General features: G+C 49.8%; 1 protein-coding gene across 1 annotated transcript in view; it reads right to left on the bottom strand.

Annotated features, from left to right (window-relative positions):
- LOC137356798 (phospholipase A and acyltransferase 3-like) overlaps nucleotides 1-23,465 on the bottom strand; it is a 130,813-nt gene extending 107,348 nt beyond the window's left edge. The window contains exons 1-2 of the mRNA XM_068022576.1: nucleotides 23,357-23,465; nucleotides 20,754-20,853 (exon numbers count right to left, since the gene is read on the bottom strand). Coding sequence (XP_067878677.1) covers nucleotides 20,754-20,853; nucleotides 23,357-23,371 — 115 coding nt within the window. The 5' untranslated portion in view covers nucleotides 23,372-23,465. The remainder of the gene's footprint in view (nucleotides 1-20,753; nucleotides 20,854-23,356) is intronic.
- Between the last annotated feature and the right edge of the window lie 450 nt (nucleotides 23,466-23,915).

The following is a 23,915-nucleotide window of genomic DNA, read 5'->3' as shown; positions in this document are numbered from 1 at the left end:
ACACTGACTGGTGTCTCTCAGTCCCTCTCTCTCAGGGTGATATCTGTACACTGGTATCTCTCAGTTCCCTCTCTCTCAGGGTGATATCTGTACACTGACTGGTGTCTCTCAGTCCCCTTTCTCTCAGGGTGATATCTGTACACTGACTGGTGTCTCAGAGTCCCCTTTCTCTCAGGGTGATATCTGTACACTGACTTGTGTCTCTCAGTCCCTCTCTCTCAGGGTGATATCTGTACACTGACTGGTGTCTCTCAGTCCCTCTCTCTCAGGGTGATATCTGTACACTGACTGGTGTCCCTTAGTCCCCTCTCTCTCAGGGTGATATTTGTAAACTGACTGGTGTCTCTCAGTCCCCTCTCTCTCAGGGTGATATCTGTACACTGACTGGTGTCTCTCAGTCCCTTCTCTCGCAGGGAGATATCTGTACACTGGTATCTCTCCGTCCCCTCTCTCTCAGGGTGATATCTGTACACTGACGGGTGTCTCTCAATCCCGCTCTCTCAGGGTGGTGTCTGTACACTGACTGGAGTCTCTCAGTCCCTCTCTGCGATATCTGTACACTGACTGGTGTCCTGGTGTCTCTCTTTCTCTCTCCCTCCCTCTCTCAGGGTGATATCTGTACACTGACTGGTGTCTCTCAGTTCCTCTCTCTCAAGGTGATATCTATACACTGACTGGTGTCCCTCAGTCCTCTCTCTCAGGGTGATATCTGTACACTGACTGGTGACTCTCAGTCCCTCTCTCTCAGGGTGATATCTGTACACTGACTAGTGTCTCTCAGTCCCTCTCTATCAGGGTGATATCTGTACACTGACTGGTGTCTCTTAGTCCCCTCTCTCTCAGGGTGATATCTGTAAACTGACTGGTGTCTCTCAGTCCTCTCTCTCTAAGGGTGATATCTGTACACTGACTGGTGTCCCTCAGTCCCATCTCTCTCAGGGTGATATCTGTACACTGACTGGTGTCTCTCAGTGCTCTCTCTCTCAGGGTGATATCTGTACATTGACTGGTGTCTCTCAGTCCCCCCTCTCTCAGGGTGATATCTGTACACTGACTGGTGTCTCTCAGTCCCTCTCTCTCAGGGAGATATCTATACACTCACTGGTGTCTCTCAGTCCCCCTCTCTCAGGGTGATATCTGTACACTGACTGGTGTCTCTCAGACCCCTCTCTCTCAGGGAGATATCTGTACACTGACTGGTGTCTCTCAGTCCCCTCTCTCTCAGGGTGATATCTGTACACTGACTGGTGTCTCTCAGTCCCTCTCTCTCTCAGGGTGATATCTGTACACTGACTGGTGTCTCTCAGTCCCTCTCTCTCTCAGGGTGATATCTGTACACTGGTATCTCTCAGTCCCCTCTCTCTCAGGGTGATATCTGTACACTGACTGGTGTCTCTCAGTCTCTCTTTCTCAGGGTGATATCTGTACACTGACTGGTGTCTCTCAGTCCCCTCTCTCTCAGGGTGATATCTGTACACTGACCGGTGTCTCTCAGTCCCCTTTCTCTCAGGATGATACCTGTACACTGACTGGTGTCTCTCAGTCCCTTCTCTCTCAGGGAGATATCTGTACGCTGACTGGTGTCTTTCAGTCCCTCTCTCTCAGGGTGATATCTGTACACTGGTACCTCTCAGTTCCCTCTCTCTCAGGGTGATATCTGTATGCTGACTGGTGTCTCTCAGTCCCCTCTCTCTCAGGGTGATATCTGTACACTGACTGGTGTCTCTCAGTCCCCTCTCTCTCAGGGTGATATCTGTACACTGGTATCTCTCAGTTCCCTCTCTCTCAGGGTGATATCTGTATGCTGACTGGTGTCTCTCAGTCCCCTCTCTCTCAGGGTGGTGTCTGTACACTGACTGGTGTCTCTCAGTCCCTCTCTCTCAGAGTGATATCTGTACACTGGCATCTCTCAGTTCCCTCTCTTTCAGGGTGATATCTGTACACTGACTGGTGTCTCTCAGTCCGTCTTCTCAGGGTGATATCTGTACCCTGACTGGTGTCTCTCAGTCCCTCTCTCTCTCAGGGTGATATCTGTACCCTGACTGGTGTCTCTGAGTCCCTTCTCTCTCAGGGTGATATCTGTACACTGACTGGTGTCTCTCAGTCCCTCTCTCTCAGGGTGATATCTGTACACTGACTGGTGACTCTCAGTCCCCTCTCTCTCAGGGTGATATCTGTACACAGACTGGTGTCTCTCAGTCTCCTCTCTCTCTCAGGGTGATATCTGTACACTGACTGGTGTCCCTCAGTCCTCTCTCTCTCAGGGTGATATCTGTACACTGACTGGTGTCCCTCAGTCCTCTCTCTCAGGGTGATATTTGTACCTTGACTGGTGTCTCTCAGTCCCCTTTCTCTCAGGGTGATATCTGTACACTGACTGGTGTCCCTCAGTCCCCTCTCTCTCAGGGTGATATCTGTACACTGACTGGTGTCTCTCAGTCCCCTTTCTCTCAGGGTGATATCTGTACACTGACTGGTGTCTCTCAGTCCCCTTTCTCTCAGGGTGATATCTGTACACTGACTGGTGTCTCTCAGTCCCTCTCTCTCAGGGTGATATCTGTACACTGACTGGTGTCTCTCAGTCCCTCTCTCTCAGGGTGATATCTGTACACTGACTGGTGTCTCTCAGTCCCTCTCTCTCAGGGTGATATCTGTACACTGACTGGTGTCCCTTAGTCCCCTCTCTCTCAGGGTGATATTTGTAAACTGACTGGTGTCTCTCAGTCCTCTCTCTCTCAGGGTGATATCTGAACACTGACTGGTGTCTCTCAGTCCCATCTCTCTCAGGGTGATATCTGTACACTGACTGGTGTCTCTCTGTCCTCTCTCTCTCAGGGTGATATCTGTACATTGACTGGTGTCTCTCAGTCCTCTCTCTCTCAGGGTCATATTTGTACACTGACTGGTGTCTCTCAATCCCCTCTCTCTCAGGGTGATATCTGTACACTGACTGGTGTCTCTCAGTCCCTCTTTCTCAGGGAGATATCTGTACACTGACTGGTGTCTCTCAGTCCCCTCTCTCTCAGGGTGATATCTGTACACTGACTGGTGTCTCTCAATCCCTCTCAGGTAGATATCTGTACACTGACTGGTGTCTCTCAGTCCCCTCTCTCTCAGGGTGATATCTGTACACTGACTGGTGTCTCTCAGTCCCTCTCTCTCAGGGTGATATCTGTACTTTGACTGGTGTCTCTCAGTCCCTCTCTCTCTCAGGGTGATATCTGTACACTGGGATCTCTCAGTCCCCTCTCTCGCAGGGTGATATCTGTACACTGACTGGTGTCCCTTAGTCCTCTCTCTCTCAGGGTGATATCTGTACACTGACTGATGTCCCTCAGTCCTCTCTCTCAGGGTGATATCTGTACACTGACTGGTGTCCCTCAGTCCCTCTCTCTCAGGGTGATGTCTGTACACTGACTGGTGACTCTCAGTCCCCTCTCTCTCAGGGTGATATCTGTACACTGACTGGTGTCTCTCAGTCCCCTTTCTCTCAGGGTGATATCTGGACACTGACTGGTGTCTCTCAGTCCCCTTTCTCTCAGGGTGATATCTGTACACTGACTTGTGTCTCTCAGTCCCTCTCTCTCAGGGTGATATCTGTACACTGACTGGTGTCTCTCAGTCCCTCTCTCTCAGGGTGATATCTGTACACTGACTGGTGTCCCTTAGTCCCCTCTCTCTCAGGGTGATATTTGTAAACTGACTGGTGTCTCTCAGTCCCCTCTCTCTCAGGGTGATATCTGTACACTGACTGGTGTCTCTCAGTCCCTTCTCTCGCAGGGAGATATCTGTACACTGGTATCTCTCCGTCCCCTCTCTCTCAGGGTGATATCTGTACACTGACGGGTGTCTCTCAATCCCGCTCTCTCAGGGTGGTGTCTGTACACTGACTGGAGTCTCTCAGTCCCTCTCTGCGATATCTGTACACTGACTGGTGTCCTGGTGTCTCTCTTTCTCTCTCCCTCCCTCTCTCAGGGTGATATCTGTACACTGACTGGTGTCTCTCAGTTCCTCTCTCTCAAGGTGATATCTATACACTGACTGGTGTCCCTCAGTCCTCTCTCTCAGGGTGATATCTGTACACTGACTGGTGACTCTCAGTCCCTCTCTCTCAGGGTGATATCTGTACACTGACTAGTGTCTCTCAGTCCCTCTCTATCAGGGTGATATCTGTACACTGACTGGTGTCTCTTAGTCCCCTCTCTCTCAGGGTGATATCTGTAAACTGACTGGTGTCTCTCAGTCCTCTCTCTCTCAGGGTGATATCTGTACACTGACTGGTGTCCCTCAGTCCCATCTCTCTCAGGGTGATATCTGTACACTGACTGGTGTCTCTCAGTGCTCTCTCTCTCAGGGTGATATCTGTACATTGACTGGTGTCTCTCAGTCCCCCCTCTCTCAGGGTGATATCTGTACACTGACTGGTGTCTCTCAGTCCCTCTCTCTCAGGGAGATATCTATACACTCACTGGTGTCTCTCAGTCCCCCTCTCTCAGGGTGATATCTGTACACTGACTGGTGTCTCTCAGACCCCTCTCTCTCAGGGAGATATCTGTACACTGACTGGTGTCTCTCAGTCCCCTCTCTCTCAGGGTGATATCTGTACACTGACTGGTGTCTCTCAGTCCCTCTCTCTCTCAGGGTGATATCTGTACACTGACTGGTGTCTCTCAGTCCCTCTCTCTCTCAGGGTGATATCTGTACACTGGTATCTCTCAGTCCCCTCTCTCTCAGGGTGATATCTGTACACTGACTGGTGTCTCTCAGTCTCTCTTTCTCAGGGTGATATCTGTACACTGACTGGTGTCTCTCAGTCCCCTCTCTCTCAGGGTGATATCTGTACACTGACCGGTGTCTCTCAGTCCCCTTTCTCTCAGGATGATACCTGTACACTGACTGGTGTCTCTCAGTCCCTTCTCTCTCAGGGAGATATCTGTACGCTGACTGGTGTCTTTCAGTCCCTCTCTCTCAGGGTGATATCTGTACACTGGTACCTCTCAGTTCCCTCTCTCTCAGGGTGATATCTGTATGCTGACTGGTGTCTCTCAGTCCCCTCTCTCTCAGGGTGATATCTGTACACTGACTGGTGTCTCTCAGTCCCCTCTCTCTCAGGGTGATATCTGTACACTGGTATCTCTCAGTTCCCTCTCTCTCAGGGTGATATCTGTATGCTGACTGGTGTCTCTCAGTCCCCTCTCTCTCAGGGTGGTGTCTGTACACTGACTGGTGTCTCTCAGTCCCTCTCTCTCAGAGTGATATCTGTACACTGGCATCTCTCAGTTCCCTCTCTTTCAGGGTGATATCTGTACACTGACTGGTGTCTCTCAGTCCGTCTTCTCAGGGTGATATCTGTACCCTGACTGGTGTCTCTCAGTCCCTCTCTCTCTCAGGGTTATATCTGTACCCTGACTGGTGTCTCTGAGTCCCTTCTCTCTCAGGGTGATATCTGTACACTGACTGGTGTCTCTCAGTCCCTCTCTCTCAGGGTGATATCTGTACACTGACTGGTGACTCTCAGTCCCCTCTCTCTCAGGGTGATATCTGTACACAGACTGGTGTCTCTCAGTCTCCTCTCTCTCTCAGGGTGATATCTGTACACTGACTGGTGTCCCTCAGTCCTCTCTCTCTCAGGGTGATATCTGTACACTGACTGGTGTCCCTCAGTCCTCTCTCTCAGGGTGATATTTGTACCTTGACTGGTGTCTCTCAGTCCCCTTTCTCTCAGGGTGATATCTGTACACTGACTGGTGTCCCTCAGTCCCCTCTCTCTCAGGGTGATATCTGTACACTGACTGGTGTCTCTCAGTCCCCTTTCTCTCAGGGTGATATCTGTACACTGACTGGTGTCTCTCAGTCCCCTTTCTCTCAGGGTGATATCTGTACACTGACTGGTGTCTCTCAGTCCCTCTCTCTCAGGGTGATATCTGTACACTGACTGGTGTCTCTCAGTCCCTCTCTCTCAGGGTGATATCTGTACACTGACTGGTGTCTCTCAGTCCCTCTCTCTCAGGGTGATATCTGTACACTGACTGGTGTCCCTTAGTCCCCTCTCTCTCAGGGTGATATTTGTAAACTGACTGGTGTCTCTCAGTCCTCTCTCTCTCAGGGTGATATCTGAACACTGACTGGTGTCTCTCAGTCCCATCTCTCTCAGGGTGATATCTGTACACTGACTGGTGTCTCTCTGTCCTCTCTCTCTCAGGGTGATATCTGTACATTGACTGGTGTCTCTCAGTCCTCTCTCTCTCAGGGTCATATTTGTACACTGACTGGTGTCTCTCAATCCCCTCTCTCTCAGGGTGATATCTGTACACTGACTGGTGTCTCTCAGTCCCTCTTTCTCAGGGTGATACCTGTACACTGACTGGTGTCTCTCAGTCCCCTCTCTCTCAGGGAGATATCTGTACACTGACTGGTGTCTCTCAGTCCCCTCTCTCTCAGGGTGATATCTGTACACTGACTGGTGTCTCTTAGTCCCTCTCTCTCAGGGAGATATCTATACACTGACTGGTGCCTCTCAGTCCCTCTCTCTCAGGGTGATATCTGTACACTGACTGGTGTCTCTCAGACCCCTCTCTCTCAGGGTGATATCTGTACACTGACTGGTGTCTCTCAATCCCTCTCAGGTAGATATCTGTACACTGACTGGTGTCTCTCAGTCCCCTCTCTCTCAGGGTGATATCTGTACACTGACTGGTGTCTCTCAGTCCCTCTCTCTCAGGGTGATATCTGTACTTTGACTGGTGTCTCTCAGTCCCTCTCTCTCTCAGGGTGATATCTGTACACTGGGATCTCTCAGTCCCCTCTCTCGCAGGGTGATATCTGTACACTGACTGGTGTCCCTCAGTCCTCTCTCTCTCAGGGTGATATCTGTACACTGACTGATGTCCCTCAGTCCTCTCTCTCAGGGTGATATCTGTACACTGACTGGTGTCCCTCAGTCCCTCTCTCTCAGGGTGATGTCTGTACACTGACTGGTGACTCTCAGTCCCCTCTCTCTCAGGGTGATATCTGTACACTGACTGGTGTCCCTCAGTCCTCTCTCTCTCTGGGTGATATCTGTACACTGACTGGTGTCTCTCAGTCCCCTTTCTCTCAGGGTGATATCTGTACACTGACTGGTGTCTCTCAGTCCCCTTTCTCTCAGGGTGATATCTGGACACTGACTGGTGTCTCTCAGTCCCCTTTCTCTCAGGGTGATATCTGTACACTGACTGGTGTCTCTCAGTCCCTCTCTCTCAGGGTGATATCTGTACACTGACTGGTGTCTCTCAGTCCCTCTCTCTCAGGGTGATATCTGTACACTGACTGGTGTCTCTCAGTCCCTCTCTCTCAGGGTGATATCTGTACACTGACTGGTGTCCCTTAGTCCCCTCTCTCTCTGGGTGATGTTTGTAAACTGACTGGTGTCTGTCAGTCCTCTCTCTCTCAGGGTGATATCTGTACACTGACTGGTGTCCCTCAGTCCCATCTCTCTCAGGGTGATATCTGTACACTGACTGGTGTCTCTCTGTCCTCTCTCTCTCAGGGTGATATCTGTACGTTGACTGGTGTCTCTCAGTCCTCTCTCTCTCAGGGTGATATTTGTACACTGACTGGTGTCTCTCAATCCCCTCTCTCTCAGGGTGATATCTGTACACTGACTGGTGTCTCTCAGTCCCTCTTTCTCAGGGTGATACCTGTACACTGACTGGTGTCTCTCAGTCCCCTCTCTCTCATTTAGATATCTGTACACTGACTGGTGTCTCTCAGTCCCCCCTCTCAGGGTGATATCTGTACACTGACTGGTGTCTCGTAGTCCCTCTCTCTCAGGGAGATATCTATGCACTGACTGGTGCCTCTCAGTCCCTCTCTCTCAGGGTGATATCTGTACACTGACTGGTGTCTTTCAGTCCCTCTTTCTCAGGGTGATATCTGTACACTGACTGGTGTCTCTCACTCCCCTCTCTCTCTGGGTGATATCTGTGGACTGACTGGTGTCTCTCAGTCCCCTCTCTCTCTGGGTGATATCTGTACACTGACTGGTGTCTCTCAGTCCCCTCTCTCTCAGGGTGATATCTGTACACTGACTGGTGTCTCTCAATCCCCTCTCTCTCAGGGAGATATCTATGCACTGACTGGTGCCTCTCAGTCCCTCTCTCTCAGGGTGATATCTGTACACTGACTGGTGTCTCTCAGTCCCCTCTCTCTCAGGGTGATATCTGTACACTGGTATCTCTCAGTTCCCTCTCTCTCAGGGTGATATCTGTACACTGGTATCTCTCAGTTCCCTCTCTCTCAGGGTGATATCTGTACACTGACTGGTGTCTCTCAGTTCCCTGTCTCTGAGGGAGATATCTGTACACTGACTGGTGTCTCTCAGTCCCCTCTCTCTCAGGGTGATATCTGTACACTGGTATCTCTCAGTTCCCTCTCTCTCAGGGTGATATCTGTACACTGGTATCTCTCAGTTCCCTCTCTCTCAGGGTGATATCTGTACACTGACTGGTGTCTCTCAGTTCCCTCTCTCTGAGGGAGATATCTGTACACTGACTGGTGTCTTTCAGTTCCCTCTCTCTCAGGGTGATATCTGTATGCTGACTGGTGTCTCTCAGTCCCCTCTCTCTCAGGGTGATATCTGTACACTGACTGGTGTCTCTCAGTCCCCTCTCTCTCAGGGAGATATCTGTACACTGACTGGTGTCTCTCAGTCCCTCTCTCTCTCAGGGTGATATCTGTACACTGACTGGTGTCTCTCAGCCCCACTCTCTCTCAGGGTGATATCTGTACACTGACTGGTGTCTCTCAGTCCCTCTCTCTCTCAGGGTGATATCTGTACACTGACTGGTGTCCCTCAGTCCTCACTCTCTCAAGGTGATATCTGTACACTGACTGGTGTCCCTCAGTTCTCTCTCTGAGGGTGATGTCTGCACACTGACTGGTGTCTCTCAGTCCTCTCTCTCAGGGTGATATTTGTACACTGACTGGTGTCTCTCAGTCCGTCTTCTCAGGGTGATATCTGTACCCTGACTGGTGTCTCTGAGTCCCCTCTCTCTCAGGGTGATATCTGTACACTGACTGGTGTCTCTCAGTCCCTCTCTCTCAGGGTGATATCTGTACACTGACTGGTGTCCCTCAGTCCTCTCTCTCTCAGGGTGATATCTGTACACTGACTGGTGTCCCTCAGTCCTCTCTCTCAGGGTGATATTTGTACCTTGACTGGTGTCTCTCAGTCCCCTTTCTCTCAGGGTGATATCTGTACACTGACTGGTGTCCCTCAGTCCTCTCTCTCTCAGGGTGATATCTGTACACTGACTGGTGTCTCTCCGTTCCCTTTCTCTCAGGGTGATATCTGTACACTGACTGGTGTCTCTCAGTCCCCTTTCTCTCAGGGTGATATCTGTACACTGACGGGTGTCTCTCGGTCCCCTTTCTCTCAGGGTGATATCTGTACACTGAGTGGTGTCTCTCAGTCCCTCTCTCTCAGGGTGATATCTGTACACTGACTGGTGTCTCTCAGTCCCTCTCTCTCAGGGTGATATCTGTACACTGACTGGTGTCCCTTAGTCCCCTCTCTCTCAGGGTGATATTTGTAAACTGACTGGTGTCTCTCAGTCCTCTCTCTCTCAGGGTGATATCTGTACATTGACTGGTGTCTCTCAGTCCTCTCTCTCTCAGGGTCATATTTGTACACTGACTGGTGTCTCTCAATCCCCTCTCTCTCAGGGTGATATCTGTACACTGACTGGTGTCTCTCAGTCCCTCTTTCTCAGGGTGATACCTGTACACTGACTGGTCTCTCTCAGTCCCCTCTCTCTCAGGGAGATATCTGTACACTGACTGGTGTCTCTCAGTCCCCCCTCTCTCAGGGTGATATCTGCACACTGACTGGTGTCTCTTAGTCCCTCTCTCTCCGGGAGATATCTATACACTGACTGGTGCCTCTCAGTCCCTCTCTCTCAGGGTGATATCTGTACACTGACTGGTGTCTCTCAGACCCCTCTCTCTCAGGGTGATATCTGTACACTGACTGGTGTCTCTCAGTCCCTCTCTCTCAGGGAGATATCTGTACACTGACTGGTGTCTCTCAGTCCCCTCTCTCTCAGGGTGATATCAGTACACTGACTGGTGTCTCTCAGTCCCCTCTCTCTCAGGGTGATATCTGTACACTGACTGGTGTCTCTCAGTTCCCTCTCACTCAGGGTTATATCTGTACATTGACTGGTGACTCTCAGTCCCCTCTCTCTCAGGGTGATATCTGTACACTGACTGGTGTCTCTCAGTCCCCTCTCTCTCAGGGAGATATCTGTACACTGACTGGTGTCCCTCAGTCCCTCTCTCTCTCAGGGTGATATCTGTACACTGACTGGTGTCCCTCAGTCCCATCTCTCTCAGGGTGATATCTGTACACTGACTGGTGTCTCTCAGTCCCCTCTCTCTCAGGGTGATATCTGTACACTGACTGGTGTCTCTCAGTCCCCTCTCTCTCAGGGTGATTTCTGTACAAAGACTGGTGTCTCTCAGTCCCTCTCTCTCAGGGTGATTTCTGTACAAAGACTGGTGTCTCTCAGTCCCCTCTCTCTCAGGGTGATATCTGTACACTGACTGGTGTCTCTCAGTCCCCTCTCTCTCAGGGTGATTTCTGTACAAAGACTGGTGTCTCTCAGTCCCCTCTCTCTCAGGGAGATATCTGTACACTGACTGGTGTCTCTCAGTCCCCCCTCTCTCAGGGAGATATCTGTCCACTGACTGGTGTCTCTCAGGCCCCTCTCTCTCAGGGTGATATCTGTACACTGACTGATGTCTCTCAGTCTCTCTCTCTCTCAGGGTGATATCTGTAAACTGACTGGTGTCTCTCAGTCCGTCTCTCTCAGGGTGATATCTGTACACTGACTGGTGTCTCTCAGTCCTTCTCTCTCTCAGGGTGATATCTGTACACTGACTGGTGTCTCTCAGTCCTTCTCTCTCTCAGGGTGATATCTGTAAACTGACTGGTGTCTCTCAGTCCGTCTCTCTCAGGGAGATATCTGTCCACTGACTGGTGTCTCTCAGTCCCCTGTCTCTCAGGGTGATATCTGCACACTGACTGGTGTCTCTCAGTCCCTCTCTCTCTCAGGGTGATATCTGTACACTGACTGGTGTCTCTCAGTCCCTCTTTCTCAGGGTGATATCTGTACACTGACTGGTGTCTCTCAGTCCCCTCTCTCTCTCAGGGTGATATCTGTACACTGACTGGTGTCTCTCAGTCCCTCTCTCTCAGGGTGATATCTGTACACTGACTGGTGTCTCTCAGTCCCTCTCTCTCAGGGTGATTTCTGTACACTGACTGGTGTCTCTCAGTCCCTCTCTCTCAGGGTGATATCTGTACACTGACTGGTGTCTCTCGGTCCTCTCTCTCTCTCAGGGTGATATCTGTACACTGACTGGTGTCTCTCTCTCTCTCTGTCCCTCCCTCTCTCTCAGGGTGATATCTGTACACTGACTGGTGTCTCTCTCTCTCTGTCCCTCCCTCTCTCTGTCCCTCCCTCTCTCTCAGGGTGATATCTGTACACTGACTGGTGTCTCTCTCTCTCTGTCCCTCCCTCTCTCTCAGGGTGATATCTGTACACTGACTGGTGTCTCTCTCTCTCTCTGTCCCTCCCTCTCTCTCAGGGTGATATCTGTCCACTGACTGGTGTCTCTCTCTCTCTGTCCCTCCCTCTCTCTCAGGGTGATATCTGTCCACTGACTGGTGTCTCTCTCTCTCTGTCCCTCCCTCTCTCTCAGGGTGATATCTGTACACTGACTGGTGTCTCTTAGTCCCCTCTCTCTCAGGGTGATATCTGTAAACTGACTGGTGTCTCTCAGTCCTCTCTCTCTCAGGGTGATATCTGTACACTGACTGGTGTCTCTCAGTCCTCTCTCTCTCAGGGTGATATCTGTACACTGACTGGTGTCCCTCAGTCCCATCTCTCTCAGGGTGATATCTGTACACTGACTGGTGTCTCTCAGTCCTCTCTCTCTCTCAGGGTGATATCTGTAAACTGACTGGTGTCTCTCAGTCCTCTCTCTCTCAGGGTGATATCTGTACACTGACTGGTGTCCCTCAGTCCCATCTCTCTCAGGGTGATATCTGTACACTGACTGGTGTCTCTCAGTCCTCTCTCTCTCTCAGGGTGATATCTGTACACTGACTGGTGTCTCTCAGTCCCCTCTCTCTCAGGGTGATATCTGTACACTGACTGGTGTCCCTTAGTCCCCTCTCTCTCTCAGGGTGATATCTGTACACTGACTGGTGTCCCTTAGTCCCTCTCTCTCTCAGGGTGATATTTGTACACTGACTGGTGTCCCTCAATCCCCTCTCTCTCAGGGTGATATCTGTACACTGACTGGTGTCTCTCAGTCCCCTCTCTCTCAGGGTGATATCTGTACACTGACTGGTGTCTCTCAGTCCTCTCTCTCTCTCAGGGTGATATCTGTACACTGACTGGTGTCCCTTAGTCCCTCTCTCTCTCAGGGTGATATTTGTACACTGACTGGTGTCCCTCAATCCCCTCTCTCTCAGGGTGATATCTGTACACTGACTGGTGTCTCTCAGTCCCTCTCTCTCAGGGTGATATCTGTACACTGACTGGTGTCCCTCAGTCCTCTCTCTCTCAGGGTGATATCTGTACACTGACTGGTGTCCCTCAGTCCTCTCTCTCAGGGTGATATTTGTACCTTGACTGGTGTCTCTCAGTCCCCTTTCTCTCAGGGTGATATCTGTACACTGACTGGTGTCTCTCAGTCCCCTTTCTCTCAGGGTGATATCTGTACACTGACTGGTGTCTCTCAGTACCCTTTCTCTCAGGGTGATATCTGTACACTGACGGGTGTCTCTCGGTCCCCTTTCTCTCAGGGTGATATCTGTGCACTGAGTGGTGTCTCTCATTCCCTCTCTCTCAGGGTGATATCTGTACACTGACTGGTGTCTCTCAGTCCCTCTCTCTCAGGGTGATATCTGTACACTGACTGGTGTCCCTTAGTCCCCTCTCTCTCAGGGTGATATTTGTAAACTGACTGGTGTCTCTCAGTCCTCTCTCTCTCAGGGTGATATCTGTACATTGACTGGTGTCTCTCAGTCCCCTCTCTCTCAGGGTCATATTTGTAAACTGACTGGTGTCTCTCAGTTCCCTCTCTCTCAGGGTGATATTTGTAAACTGACTGGTGTCTCTCAGTTCCCTCTCTCTCAGGGTGATATCTGTACACTGACTGGTGTCTCTCAATCCCCTCTCTCTCAGGGTGATATCTGTACACTGACTGGTGTCTCTCAGTCCCTCTTTCTCAGGGTGATACCTGTACACTGACTGGTGTCTCTCTGTCCCCTCTCTCTCAGGGAGATATCTGTACACTGACTGGTGTCTCTCAGTCCCCCCTCTCTCAGGGTGATATCTGCACACTGACTGGTGTCTCTTAGTCCCTCTCTCTCAGGGAGATATCTATACACTGACTGGTGCCTCTCAGTCCCTCTCTCTCAGGGTGATATCTGTACACTGACTGGTGTCTCTCAGACCCCTCTCTCTCAGGGTGATATCTGTACACTGACTGGTGTCTCTCAGTCCCTCTCTCTCAGGGAGATATCTGTACACTGACTGGTGTCTCTCAGTCCCCTCTCTCTCAGGGTGATATCAGTACACTGACTGGTGTCTCTCAGTCCCCTCTCTCTCAGGGTGATATCTGTACACTGACTGGTGTCTCTCAGTTCCCTCTCACTCAGGGTTATATCTGTACATTGACTGGTGACTCTCAGTCCCCTCTCTCTCAGGGTGATATCTGTACACTGACTGGTGTCTCTCAGTCCCCTCTCTCTCAGGGAGATATCTGTACACTGACTGGTGTCCCTCAGTCCCTCTCTCAGGGTGATATCTGTACACTGGTATCTCTCAGTCCCCTCTCTCTCAGGGTGATATCTGTACACTGACTGGTGTCCCTCAGTCCCATCTCTCTCAGGGTGATATCTGTACACTGACTGGTGTCTCTCAGTCCCCTCTCTCTCAGGGTGATATCTGTACACTGACTGGTGTCTCTCAGTCCCCTCTCTCTCAGGGTGATTTCTGTACAAAGATTGGTGTCTCTCAGTCCCTCTCTCTCAGGGTGATTTCTGTACAAAGACTGGTGTCTCTCAGTCCCCTCTCTCTCAGGGTGATATCTGTACACTGACTGGTGTCTCTCAGTCCCCTCTCTCTCAGGGTGATTTCTGTACAAAGACTGTTGTCTCTCAGGCCCCTCTCTCTCAGGGTGATATCTGTACACTGACTGATGTCTCTCAGTCCCTCTCTCTCTCAGGGTGATATCTGTAAACTGACTGGTGTCTCTCAGTCCGTCTCTCTCAGGGTGATATCTGTACACTGACTGGTGTCTCTCAGTCCTTCTCTCTCTCAGGGTGATATCTGTACACTGACTGGTGTCTCTCAGTCCTTCTCTCTCTCAGGGTGATATCTGTAAACTGACTGGTGTCTCTCAGTCCGTCTCTCTCAGGGTGATATCTGTACACTGACTGCTGTCTCTAAGTCCCCTGTCTCTCAGGGTGATATCTGCACACTGACTGGTGTCTCTCAGTCCCTCTCTCTCTCAGGGTGATATCTGTACACTGACTGGTGTCTCTCAGTCCCTCTCTCAGGGTGATATCTGTACACTGACTGGTGTCTCTCAGTCCCTCTCTGTCAGGGTGATTTCTGTACACTGACTGGTGTCTCTCAGTCCCTCTCTCTCAGGGTGATATCTGTACACTGACTGGTGTCTCTCGGTCCTCTCTCTATCTCAGGGTGATATCTGTACACTGACTGGTGTCTCTCTCTCTCTCTGTCCCTCCCTCTCTCTCAGGGTGATATCTGTACACTGACTGGTGTCTCTCTCTCTCTGTCCCTCCCTCTCTCTCAGGGTGATATCTGTACACTGACTGGTGTCTCTCTCTCTCTCTGTCCCTCCCTCTCTCTCAGGGTGATATCTGTACACTGACTGGTGTCTCTTAGTCCCCTCTCTCTCAGGGTGATATCTGTAAACTGACTGGTGTCTCTCAGTCCTCTCTCTCTCAGGGTGATATCTGTACACTGACTGGTGTCCCTCAGTCCCATCTCTCTCAGGGTGATATCTGTACACTGACTGGTGTCTCTCAGTCCTCTCTCTCTCTCAGGGTGATATCTGTACATTGACTGGTGTCTCTCAGTCCTCTCTCTCTCAGGGTGATATTTGTACACTGATTGGTGTCTCTCAATCCCCTCTCTCTCAGGGTGATATCTGTACACTGACTGGTGTCTCTCAGTCCCTCTCTCTCAGGGTGATACCTGTACACTGACTGGTGTCTCTCAGTCCCCTCTCTCTCAGGGAGATATCTGTACACTGACTGGTGTCTCTCAGTCCCCCCTCTCTCAGGGTGATATCTGTACACTGACTGGTGCCTCTCAGTCCCTCTCTCTCAGGGAGATATCTATACCCTGACTGGTGTCTCTCAGTCCCGCTCTCTCAGGGTGATATCTGTACACTGACTGGTGTCTCTCAGTGCCCTCTCTCTCAGGGAGATATCTGTACACTGACTGGTGTCTCTCAGTCCCTCTCTCTCTCAGGGTGATATCTGTACACTGGTATCTCTCAGTCCCCTCTCTCTCAGGGTGATATCTGTACACTGACTGGTGTCCCTCAGTCCCATCTCTCTCAGGGTGATATCTGTACACTGACTGGTGTCTCTCAGTCCCCTCTCTCTCAGGGTGATATCCGTACTCTGACTGGTGTCTCTCAGTCCATCTCTCTCTCAGGGTGATATCTGTACACTGGTATCTCTCAGTCCCCTCTCTCTCAGGGTGATATGTGTACGCTGACTGGTGTCTCTCCGTCCCCTCTCTCTCAGGGTGATATCTGTGCACTGACTGGTGTCTCTCAATCCCGCTCTCAGGGTGGTGTCTGTGCACTGACTGGAGTCTCTCAGTCCCTCTCTGCGATATCTGTACACTGACTGGTGTCTTGGTGTCTCTCTTTCTCTCTACCTCCCTCTCTCAGGGTGTTATCTGTACACTGACTGGTGTCTCTCAGTTCCTCTCTCTCAAGGTGATATCTATACACTGTATGATGCCTCTCAGTCCCTCTCTCTCAGGGTGATATCTGTACACTGACTGGTGTCTCTCAGTCCCCTCTCTCTCAGGGTGATATCTGTACACTGACTGGTGTCTCTCAGTCCCTCTCTCTCAGGGTGATATCTGTACACTGGTATCTCTCAGTTCCCTCTCTCTCAGGGTGATATCTGTATGCTGACTGGTGTCTCTCAGTCCTCTCTCTCTCAGGGTGATATCTGTACACTGACTGGTGTCTCTCAGCCCCACTCTCTCTCAGAGTGATATCTGTACACTGACTGGTGTCTCCCAGTCCCTCTCTCTCAGGATGATACCTGTACACCCACTGGTGTCTCTCAATCCCGCTCTCTCAGGTTGAAATCTGTACACTGACTGGTGTCTCAGTTTCCACTCTCTCAGGGTGATATCTGTACACTGACTTGTATCTCTCAGTCCCTCTCTCTCAGGGTGATATCTGTACACTGACTGGTGTCTCTCAGTCCCCTCTCTCTCAGGGTGATATCTGTACACTGACTGGTGTCTCTCAGTCCCCTCTCTCTCAGGGTGATATCTGTACACTGACTGGTGTCTCTCACTCCCCTCTTTCTCAGGGTGATATCTGTACACTGACTGCTGTCTCTCAGTCTCTCTCTCTCAGGGTGATATCTGTACACTGACTGGTGTCTCTCAGTCCCCTCTCTCTCAGGGTGATATCTGTACACTGACTGGTGTCTCTCAGTCCCTCTCTCTCAGGGTGATATCTGTACACTGACTGGTGTCTCTCAGTCCCTCTCTCTCAGGGTGATATCTGTACACTGACTGGTGTCTCTCAGTCCCCTCTCTCTCAGGGTGATTTCTGTACAAAGACTGGTGTCTCTCAGTCCCTCTCTCTCAGGGTGATTTCTGTACAAAGACTGGTGTCTCTCAGTCCCCTCTCTCTCAGGGTGATATCTGTACACTGACTGGTGTCTCTCAGTCCCCTCTCTCTCAGGGTGATTTCTGGACTAAGACTGGTGTCTCTCAGTCCCCTCTCTCTCAGGGAGATATCTGTACACTGACTGGTGTCTCTCAGTCCCCCCTCTCTCAGGGAGATATCTGTACACTGACTGGTGTCTCTCAGGCCCCTCTCTCTCAGGGTGATATCTGTACACTGACTGATGTCTCTCAGTCCCTCTCTCTCTCAGGGTGATATCTGTAAACTGACTGGTGTCTCTCAGTCCCTCTCTCTCATGGTGATATCTGTACACTGACTGGTGTCTCTCAGTCCTTCTCTCTCTCAGGGTTATATCTGTACACTGACTGGTGTCTCTCAGTCCCCTCTCTCTCAGGGTGATATCTGTACACTGACTGGTGTCTCTCAGTCCCCTCTCTCTCAGGGTGATATCTGTACACTGACTGCTGTCTCTCAGTCCCCTGTCTCTCAGGGTGATATCTGCACACTGACTGGTGTCTCTCAGTCCCTCTCTGTCTCAGGGTGATATCTGTACACTGACTGGTGTCTCTCAGTCCCTCTCTCTCAGGGTGATATCTGTACACTGACTGGTGTCTCTCAGTCCCTCTCTCTCAGGGTGATTTCTGTACACTGACTGGTGTCTCTCAGTCCCTCTCTCTCAGGGTGATATCTGTACACTGACTGGTGTCTCTCGGTCCTCTCTCTCTCTCAGGGTGATATCTGTACACTGACTGGTGTCTCTCAGTCCCCTCTCTCTCAGGGTGATATCCGTACTCTGACTGGTGTCTCTCAGTCCATCTCTCTCTCAGGGTGATATCTGTACACTGGTATCTCTCAGTCCCCTCTCTCTCAGGGTGATATGTGTACGCTGACTGGTGTCTCTCCGTCCCCTCTCTCTCAGGGTGATATCTGTGCACTGACTGGTGTCTCTCAATCCCGCTCTCAGGGTGGTGTCTGTGCACTGACTGGAGTCTCTCAGTCCCTCTCTGCGATATCTGTACACTGACTGGTGTCTTGGTGTCTCTCTTTCTCTCTACCTCCCTCTCTCAGGGTGTTATCTGTACACTTACTGGTGTCTCTCAGTTCCTCTCTCAAGGTGATATCTATACACTGTCTGATGCCTCTCAGTCCCTCTCTCTTACGGTGATATCTGTACACTGACTGGTGTCTCTCAGTTCCCTCTCTCTGAGGGAGATATCTGTACACTGACTGGTGTCTCTCAGTCCCTCTCTCTCAGGGTGATATCTGTACACTGGTATCTCTCAGTTCCCTCTCTCTCAGGGTGATATCTGTATGCTGACTGGTGTCTCTCAGTCCTCTCTCTCTCAGGGTGATATCTGTACACTGACTGGTGTCTCTCAGTCCCCTCTCTCTCAGGGAGATATCTGTCCACTGACTGGTGTCTCTCAGTCCCTCTCTCTCTCAGGGTGATATCTGTACACTGACTGGTGTCTCTCAGCCCCACTCTCTCTCAGAGTGATATCTGTACACTGACTGGTGTCTCTCAGCCCCACTCTCTCTCAGAGTGATATCTGTACACTGACTGGTGTCTCTCAGTCCCTCTCTCTCAGGATGATACCTGTACACTCACTGGTGTCTCTCAATCCCGCTCTCTCAGGTTGATATCTGTACACTGACTGGTGTCTCAGTTCCCTCTCTCTCAGGGTGATATCTGTACACTGACTTGTATCTCTCAGTCCCTCTCTCTCAGGGTGATATCTGTACACTGACTGGTGTCTCTCAGTCCCCTCTCTCTCAGGGTGATATCTGTACACTGACTGGTGACTCTCAGTCCCCTCTCTCTCAGGGTGATATCTGTACACTGACTGGTGTCTCTCACTCCCCTCTTTCTCAGGGTGATATCTGTACACTGACTGCTGTCTCTCAGTCCCCTCTCTCTCAGGGTGATATCTGTACACTGACTGGTGTCTCTCAGTCCCTCTCTCTCAGGGTGATATCTGTACACTGACTGGTGTCTCTCAGTCCCCTCTCTCTCAGGGTGATTTCTGTACAAAGACTGGTGTCTCTCAGTCCCTCTCTCTCAGGGTGATTTCTGTACAAAGACTGGTGTCTCTCAGTCCCCTCTCTCTCAGGGTGATATCTGTACACTGACTGGTGTCTCTCAGTCCCCTCTCTGTCTCAGGGTGATATCTGTACACTGACTGGTGTCTCTCAGTCCCTCTCTCTCAGGGTGATATCTGTACACTGACTGGTGTCTCTCAGTCCCTCTCTCAGGGTGATATCTGTACACTGACTGGTGTCTCTCAGTCCCTCTCTCTCAGGGTGATATCTGTACACTGACTGGTGTCTTTCGGTCCTCTCTCTCTCTCAGGGTGATATCTGTACTCTGACTGGTGTCTCTCTCTCTCTCTCTCTGTCCCTCCCTCTCTCTCAGGGTGATATCTGTACACTGACTGGTGTCTCTCTCTCTCTGTCCCTCCCTCTCTCTCAGGGTGATATCTGTCCACTGACTGGTGTCTCTCTCTCTCTGTCCCTCCCTCTCTCTCAGGGTGATATCTGTACACCGACTGGTGTCTCTCTCTCTCTCTGTCCCTCCCTCTCTCTCAGGGTGATATCTGTACACTGACTGGTGTCTCTCTCTCTCTCTGTCCCTCCCTCTCTCTCAGGGTGATATCTGTACACTGACTGGTGTCTCTCTCTCTCTCTGTCCCTCCCTCTCTCTCAGGGTGATATCTGTACACCGACTGGTGTCTCTCTCTCTCTCTGTCCCTCCCTCTCTCTCAGGGTGATATCTGTACACTGACTGGTGTCTCTCTCTCTCTCTGTCCCTCCCTCTCTCTCAGGGTGATATCTGTACACTGACTGGTGTCTCTCTCTCTCTCTGTCCCTCCCTCTCTCTCAGGGTGATATCTGTACACTGACTGGTGTCTCTCTCTCTCTCTGTCCCTCCCTCTCTCTCAGGGTGATATCTGTACACTGACTGGTGTCTCTCTCTCTCTCTGTCCCTCCCTCTCTCTCAGGGTGATATCTGTACACCGACTGGTGTCTCAGCCATTCTCTTTGTCATATATTCAGAATCTCGTGTGTAATGTCTACTTCCAGTGAGTGTGACACTTCCTGTGACACATTTCCTGTCACATTTTGTCACCTGGACAGAACAGATTTTGAGATATTCAGTCCTTCGAAATCAGGGGCCTTGTTTTACATGGTGCTGTATGTGACTTCAAACCTTACTGTTTGTTCAGGAATCTTCTTTCTGATGCATGATGAGAAATGCCATGGGAGGCTTGCACATAAATTAATAGAAATTCAAATATTGACATTATGTTGTGATTCTCACATACACAAAAACTATACTTTCAGTTAAATGAGCACCAGCTTAGTGCTGTGCTGTTGAGCGGGTTATATCTCTCAGGACCCTTGTGATTTATTTATCCTAAAGTGTACTTTTCCCCAGTGTTTATATAACACTCAGAGCAATGTATGTGCTCCATCTATGCGATTCATCATGCTGCCCTATATCTATGTATAATCTGTTTAACATCTTACATCTCATGCACTTGTGACAATTTTTCCCATTATAAATTCCTATGTCAACTTTTATAATGGCAACAGCCTATGTAAACATGTCACGCTGTAGCACTTGTTTTTGGCACCTCCCTGCTCCTTAGCCTGTCCTGTGGAGAAGCCTGTTTGTTTTTTATATTATGTGATACTGGTAGAGGGATAAATATTGGCCCCCCCCTTTGAATAATGCGTAGGAGCTTGAAGATGTTGAGGACTGAAATCTTAACCCTTACCTGGAACAAAGTGAACCACTGTTTTTCCTGTGTACACACCCCAGTGGCTAATGAGGCCGTCAAATCTCTTGAGGAGCTCTCCTGGTTTGAGACTGGTGCCCTGGAAACAAAGGTTTGGTGATTAGCGATACGTGTCCATTTATAGCAGAGAAGAAGGCCATTCGCGCCATTGTGTGCGTGTCGGCCTAATCCCATTTTCCAGTTCTTGGTCCGTAGCCCTGTAGCTTACAGCACCTCAAGTGAATATCAAAGTGTTTTTCTTTTAAATGCATTGCGGGTTTCAGCTGCTATCGTTCTTTCAGGCAGTGAGTTCCAGATTCCCACCACCCTCTGGGTGAAAACAAATTACTCCTCAACTCCCCTCCAATCCTTCCACCAATTAATTTAAATCTATGTTCTCGGTTTTTGGCCTCTCTGCTAAGGGAAATATGTCCTTCCGATCCACTCTATCTAGTAGTTTTATACAACTCCTCCTGTTTTTCTCATTGCATTCTAATTGCCTGTAGGAAGGAGGGGCTCTGCGAGGATGGACGTGTCGGGCGACCAATTGTGGGGGCGTGGGGGTGGCACATTTGCAGGCTGGAAGTCGTGGGATGAATCCTCCGGGAATGCATCCAACAAAATTTGGCGACCCTCATGGGACCAAGCTCTCAACAGTGTACAGTTCCCAACACATAACACAACTATGCTTCTCTCTGCGGCTGTAACCTACAGGCCCTTTTCACATCAGGCGTGCCTCTCTCTTCGGCTGATGAGGTTACAGAGTCAAATCAGGCTGATTTCCTTCTGGCAGAGGCTGGAGATCTCTCACTTCTAATAGGCAACACACACATGCATAAAGGGTAATAAAGATACCGTACTACATATTCTCTTGGGTTCAGCCTTGCTTATGTAAATGGACTTGTATCCCTTACGATCTGGAGCGCACCCTAATGCTATTTAAAGATTGTAACAATAAGACCACTCCTAGCAAACACCAAGAATGATGCAAGTCACTTGGTACAATTCGTACAACTTCTGTTTGTGTATGGATACAAAAAAAACACACACATTCCGTCAGACTATTTCAGGGAATCTTGTAATGTAACATCTCTCTGTTACCTCAACTTGTAACTGGGCCAAATGACGTTTCTCCCCTCAATGGCTCCTTGCTTTCTTGACTGACTTTGGGGGCTCGTATTGACTTTTGTTTTAAGGAAGATTCTCTTCAAAGACGAGATGAGATCAATGGTATTTTCCAACACTATTTTGTGAGATATCTGCTTGATGTCCACAGTGGGGGCATTGCTTGGGAGTTCTTCAAAATGACTTATCTGTGCTCTCCCCCGGTGACTGTCTGGAGCAGCTGACCATCTTAAAACAGATCATGTCTGGGACCAATTCTTAGGATAGGATGCAGAATGCCAAACTGTGATGGAAACCAACAGAACTCTCAATTCCGTCATACTATTCACAATATCAGGACCCCCTGAAATGCTTCAGAACCAATGTATTACTTTTGAAGGGTCATCACTGTTGTAATGCAGGAAGCAATGTGCACAGAGCAAGATCCCACAAACAGCAAACTCCTCTCTCTCTCTCTCTCTATCTTCCCTTGAGAGAACATGTGAGAGTGAATGCATGCATGAGTGGTGTTGCAAACGTTTCGGGGAACACTGTCTGTGGTCAGTTGGGAGGTGAACAGTGACCAGTCGCGCCATCGTCCAGCTGTCCACGACAGCCCCCATTCAGTCCGCAAGCGGGACCCTGAGCTATCTCATTCTCTGTCCCACTCCCACTCTGCCCTCGGTCTCCTACACTGATCCAATGGTGTTCAATGGGACCAGACCTCGTCCTTCGATTGGGCATTTTACAGCCTTCTGGATTCAACACTGAATTCAACAACATCACATGAAAGACAGAACTCCCATTTTTTTCTGACAGTAAATGCTTGTAATGATTGCTGTTCATTCATCATACTTGTGTTCCAAGCATTCACAGACCTTCTCTTTTGTTCTTATACTTCCCTTGCCCCTTTCCCTGCCTTTGTACTTGCTTAAAGCCTGTTACATCTCCATAGCTTGTTCCAGTTCTGTCAAAGGTCACTAGTTTAATGCTATTTCTCTCTCCATTAATGCTGAGTATTTCCAAAATTTTTTTTTTGGTTTATGAATTGGATAGTTGCTAGGTATCTGTTTTGATGGTCTTAGCAATAGTGGGATCTTTACACCCATCTCGTCAGAAAGACTGCACCTCCGACAGTGCAGCACTCCCTCAGCACATCAACCAACAGCACTGCGAAATATTACCTGATCATAATCACATTGCTGTTTGTGGGATCTTGCTGTGCGGGAATTTCCGACATTGCAACAGTGACTACGCTTCAAAGAAAGTATTTAATTGGCTGTTAAGCACGTAGGGAATTCCTGAGATCGCGAAAAGGCACTGGAGAAATGCATCTTCTTTATCATATAGAGAGAGACTATTGAACTACATTAGCCGGCATGTCAGACGCTTAAATACATGTACTCATACAAAAACACACGCGTATACAGCAAATCTGCACTCTATATATACACACATGGACACACAAGTGCATGAGTTAGGAGTATATGCACACTTACACTCCCTTGAGCCATCTGTCTTCCAGTGTTGCAGACGTCAATGAGTTTGACCAGCCAGCACAGTCTCTGTAATTTATAGATGACCTCGCTGCTTCACTCCTCCCACCACCCACAGGCCAGGAGTTCGAGGTAGATAGAGCTATTTCTTGTGAAAGAATGTGCAGTCATTTCCTAACTTTCTTTCCCTGTTCTCTTTTTCAAAACCAGTTCTGCATTTGGGCACATTCGTATCTCAGTATTTTCTGCAGATTCATTTCTTGGGCAGGACTTGATGAGTTGACAGGCGTGTTGTTCCATGGAATAGATCTTGTTGTGCAACTTGGCACAGTCATCCCTCAAGTTCATTGGAACAGTAATTGCAGAAGTAGGCCATTCGGCCCATCGTATCCGTGCCAGCTCTCCGCAAGAACAACTCACTTTGACCCACTTCCCCGCCTTTTCCCTGTTCTTTTCTTTTCTTTTGGGCCTCCTTATCTCGAGAGACAATGGATACGCGCCTGGAGGTGGTCAGTGGTTTGTGAAGCAGCGCCTGGAGTGGCTATAAAGGCCAATTCTGGAG

This window comes from Heterodontus francisci, chromosome 46, assembly GCF_036365525.1.
Source record: "Heterodontus francisci isolate sHetFra1 chromosome 46, sHetFra1.hap1, whole genome shotgun sequence".
Classification (NCBI taxonomy): Eukaryota; Metazoa; Chordata; class Chondrichthyes; order Heterodontiformes; family Heterodontidae; genus Heterodontus; species Heterodontus francisci.
Note: the sequence above shows the minus strand (reverse complement) of the source record. Positions and strands in the feature narration are given on the sequence as shown.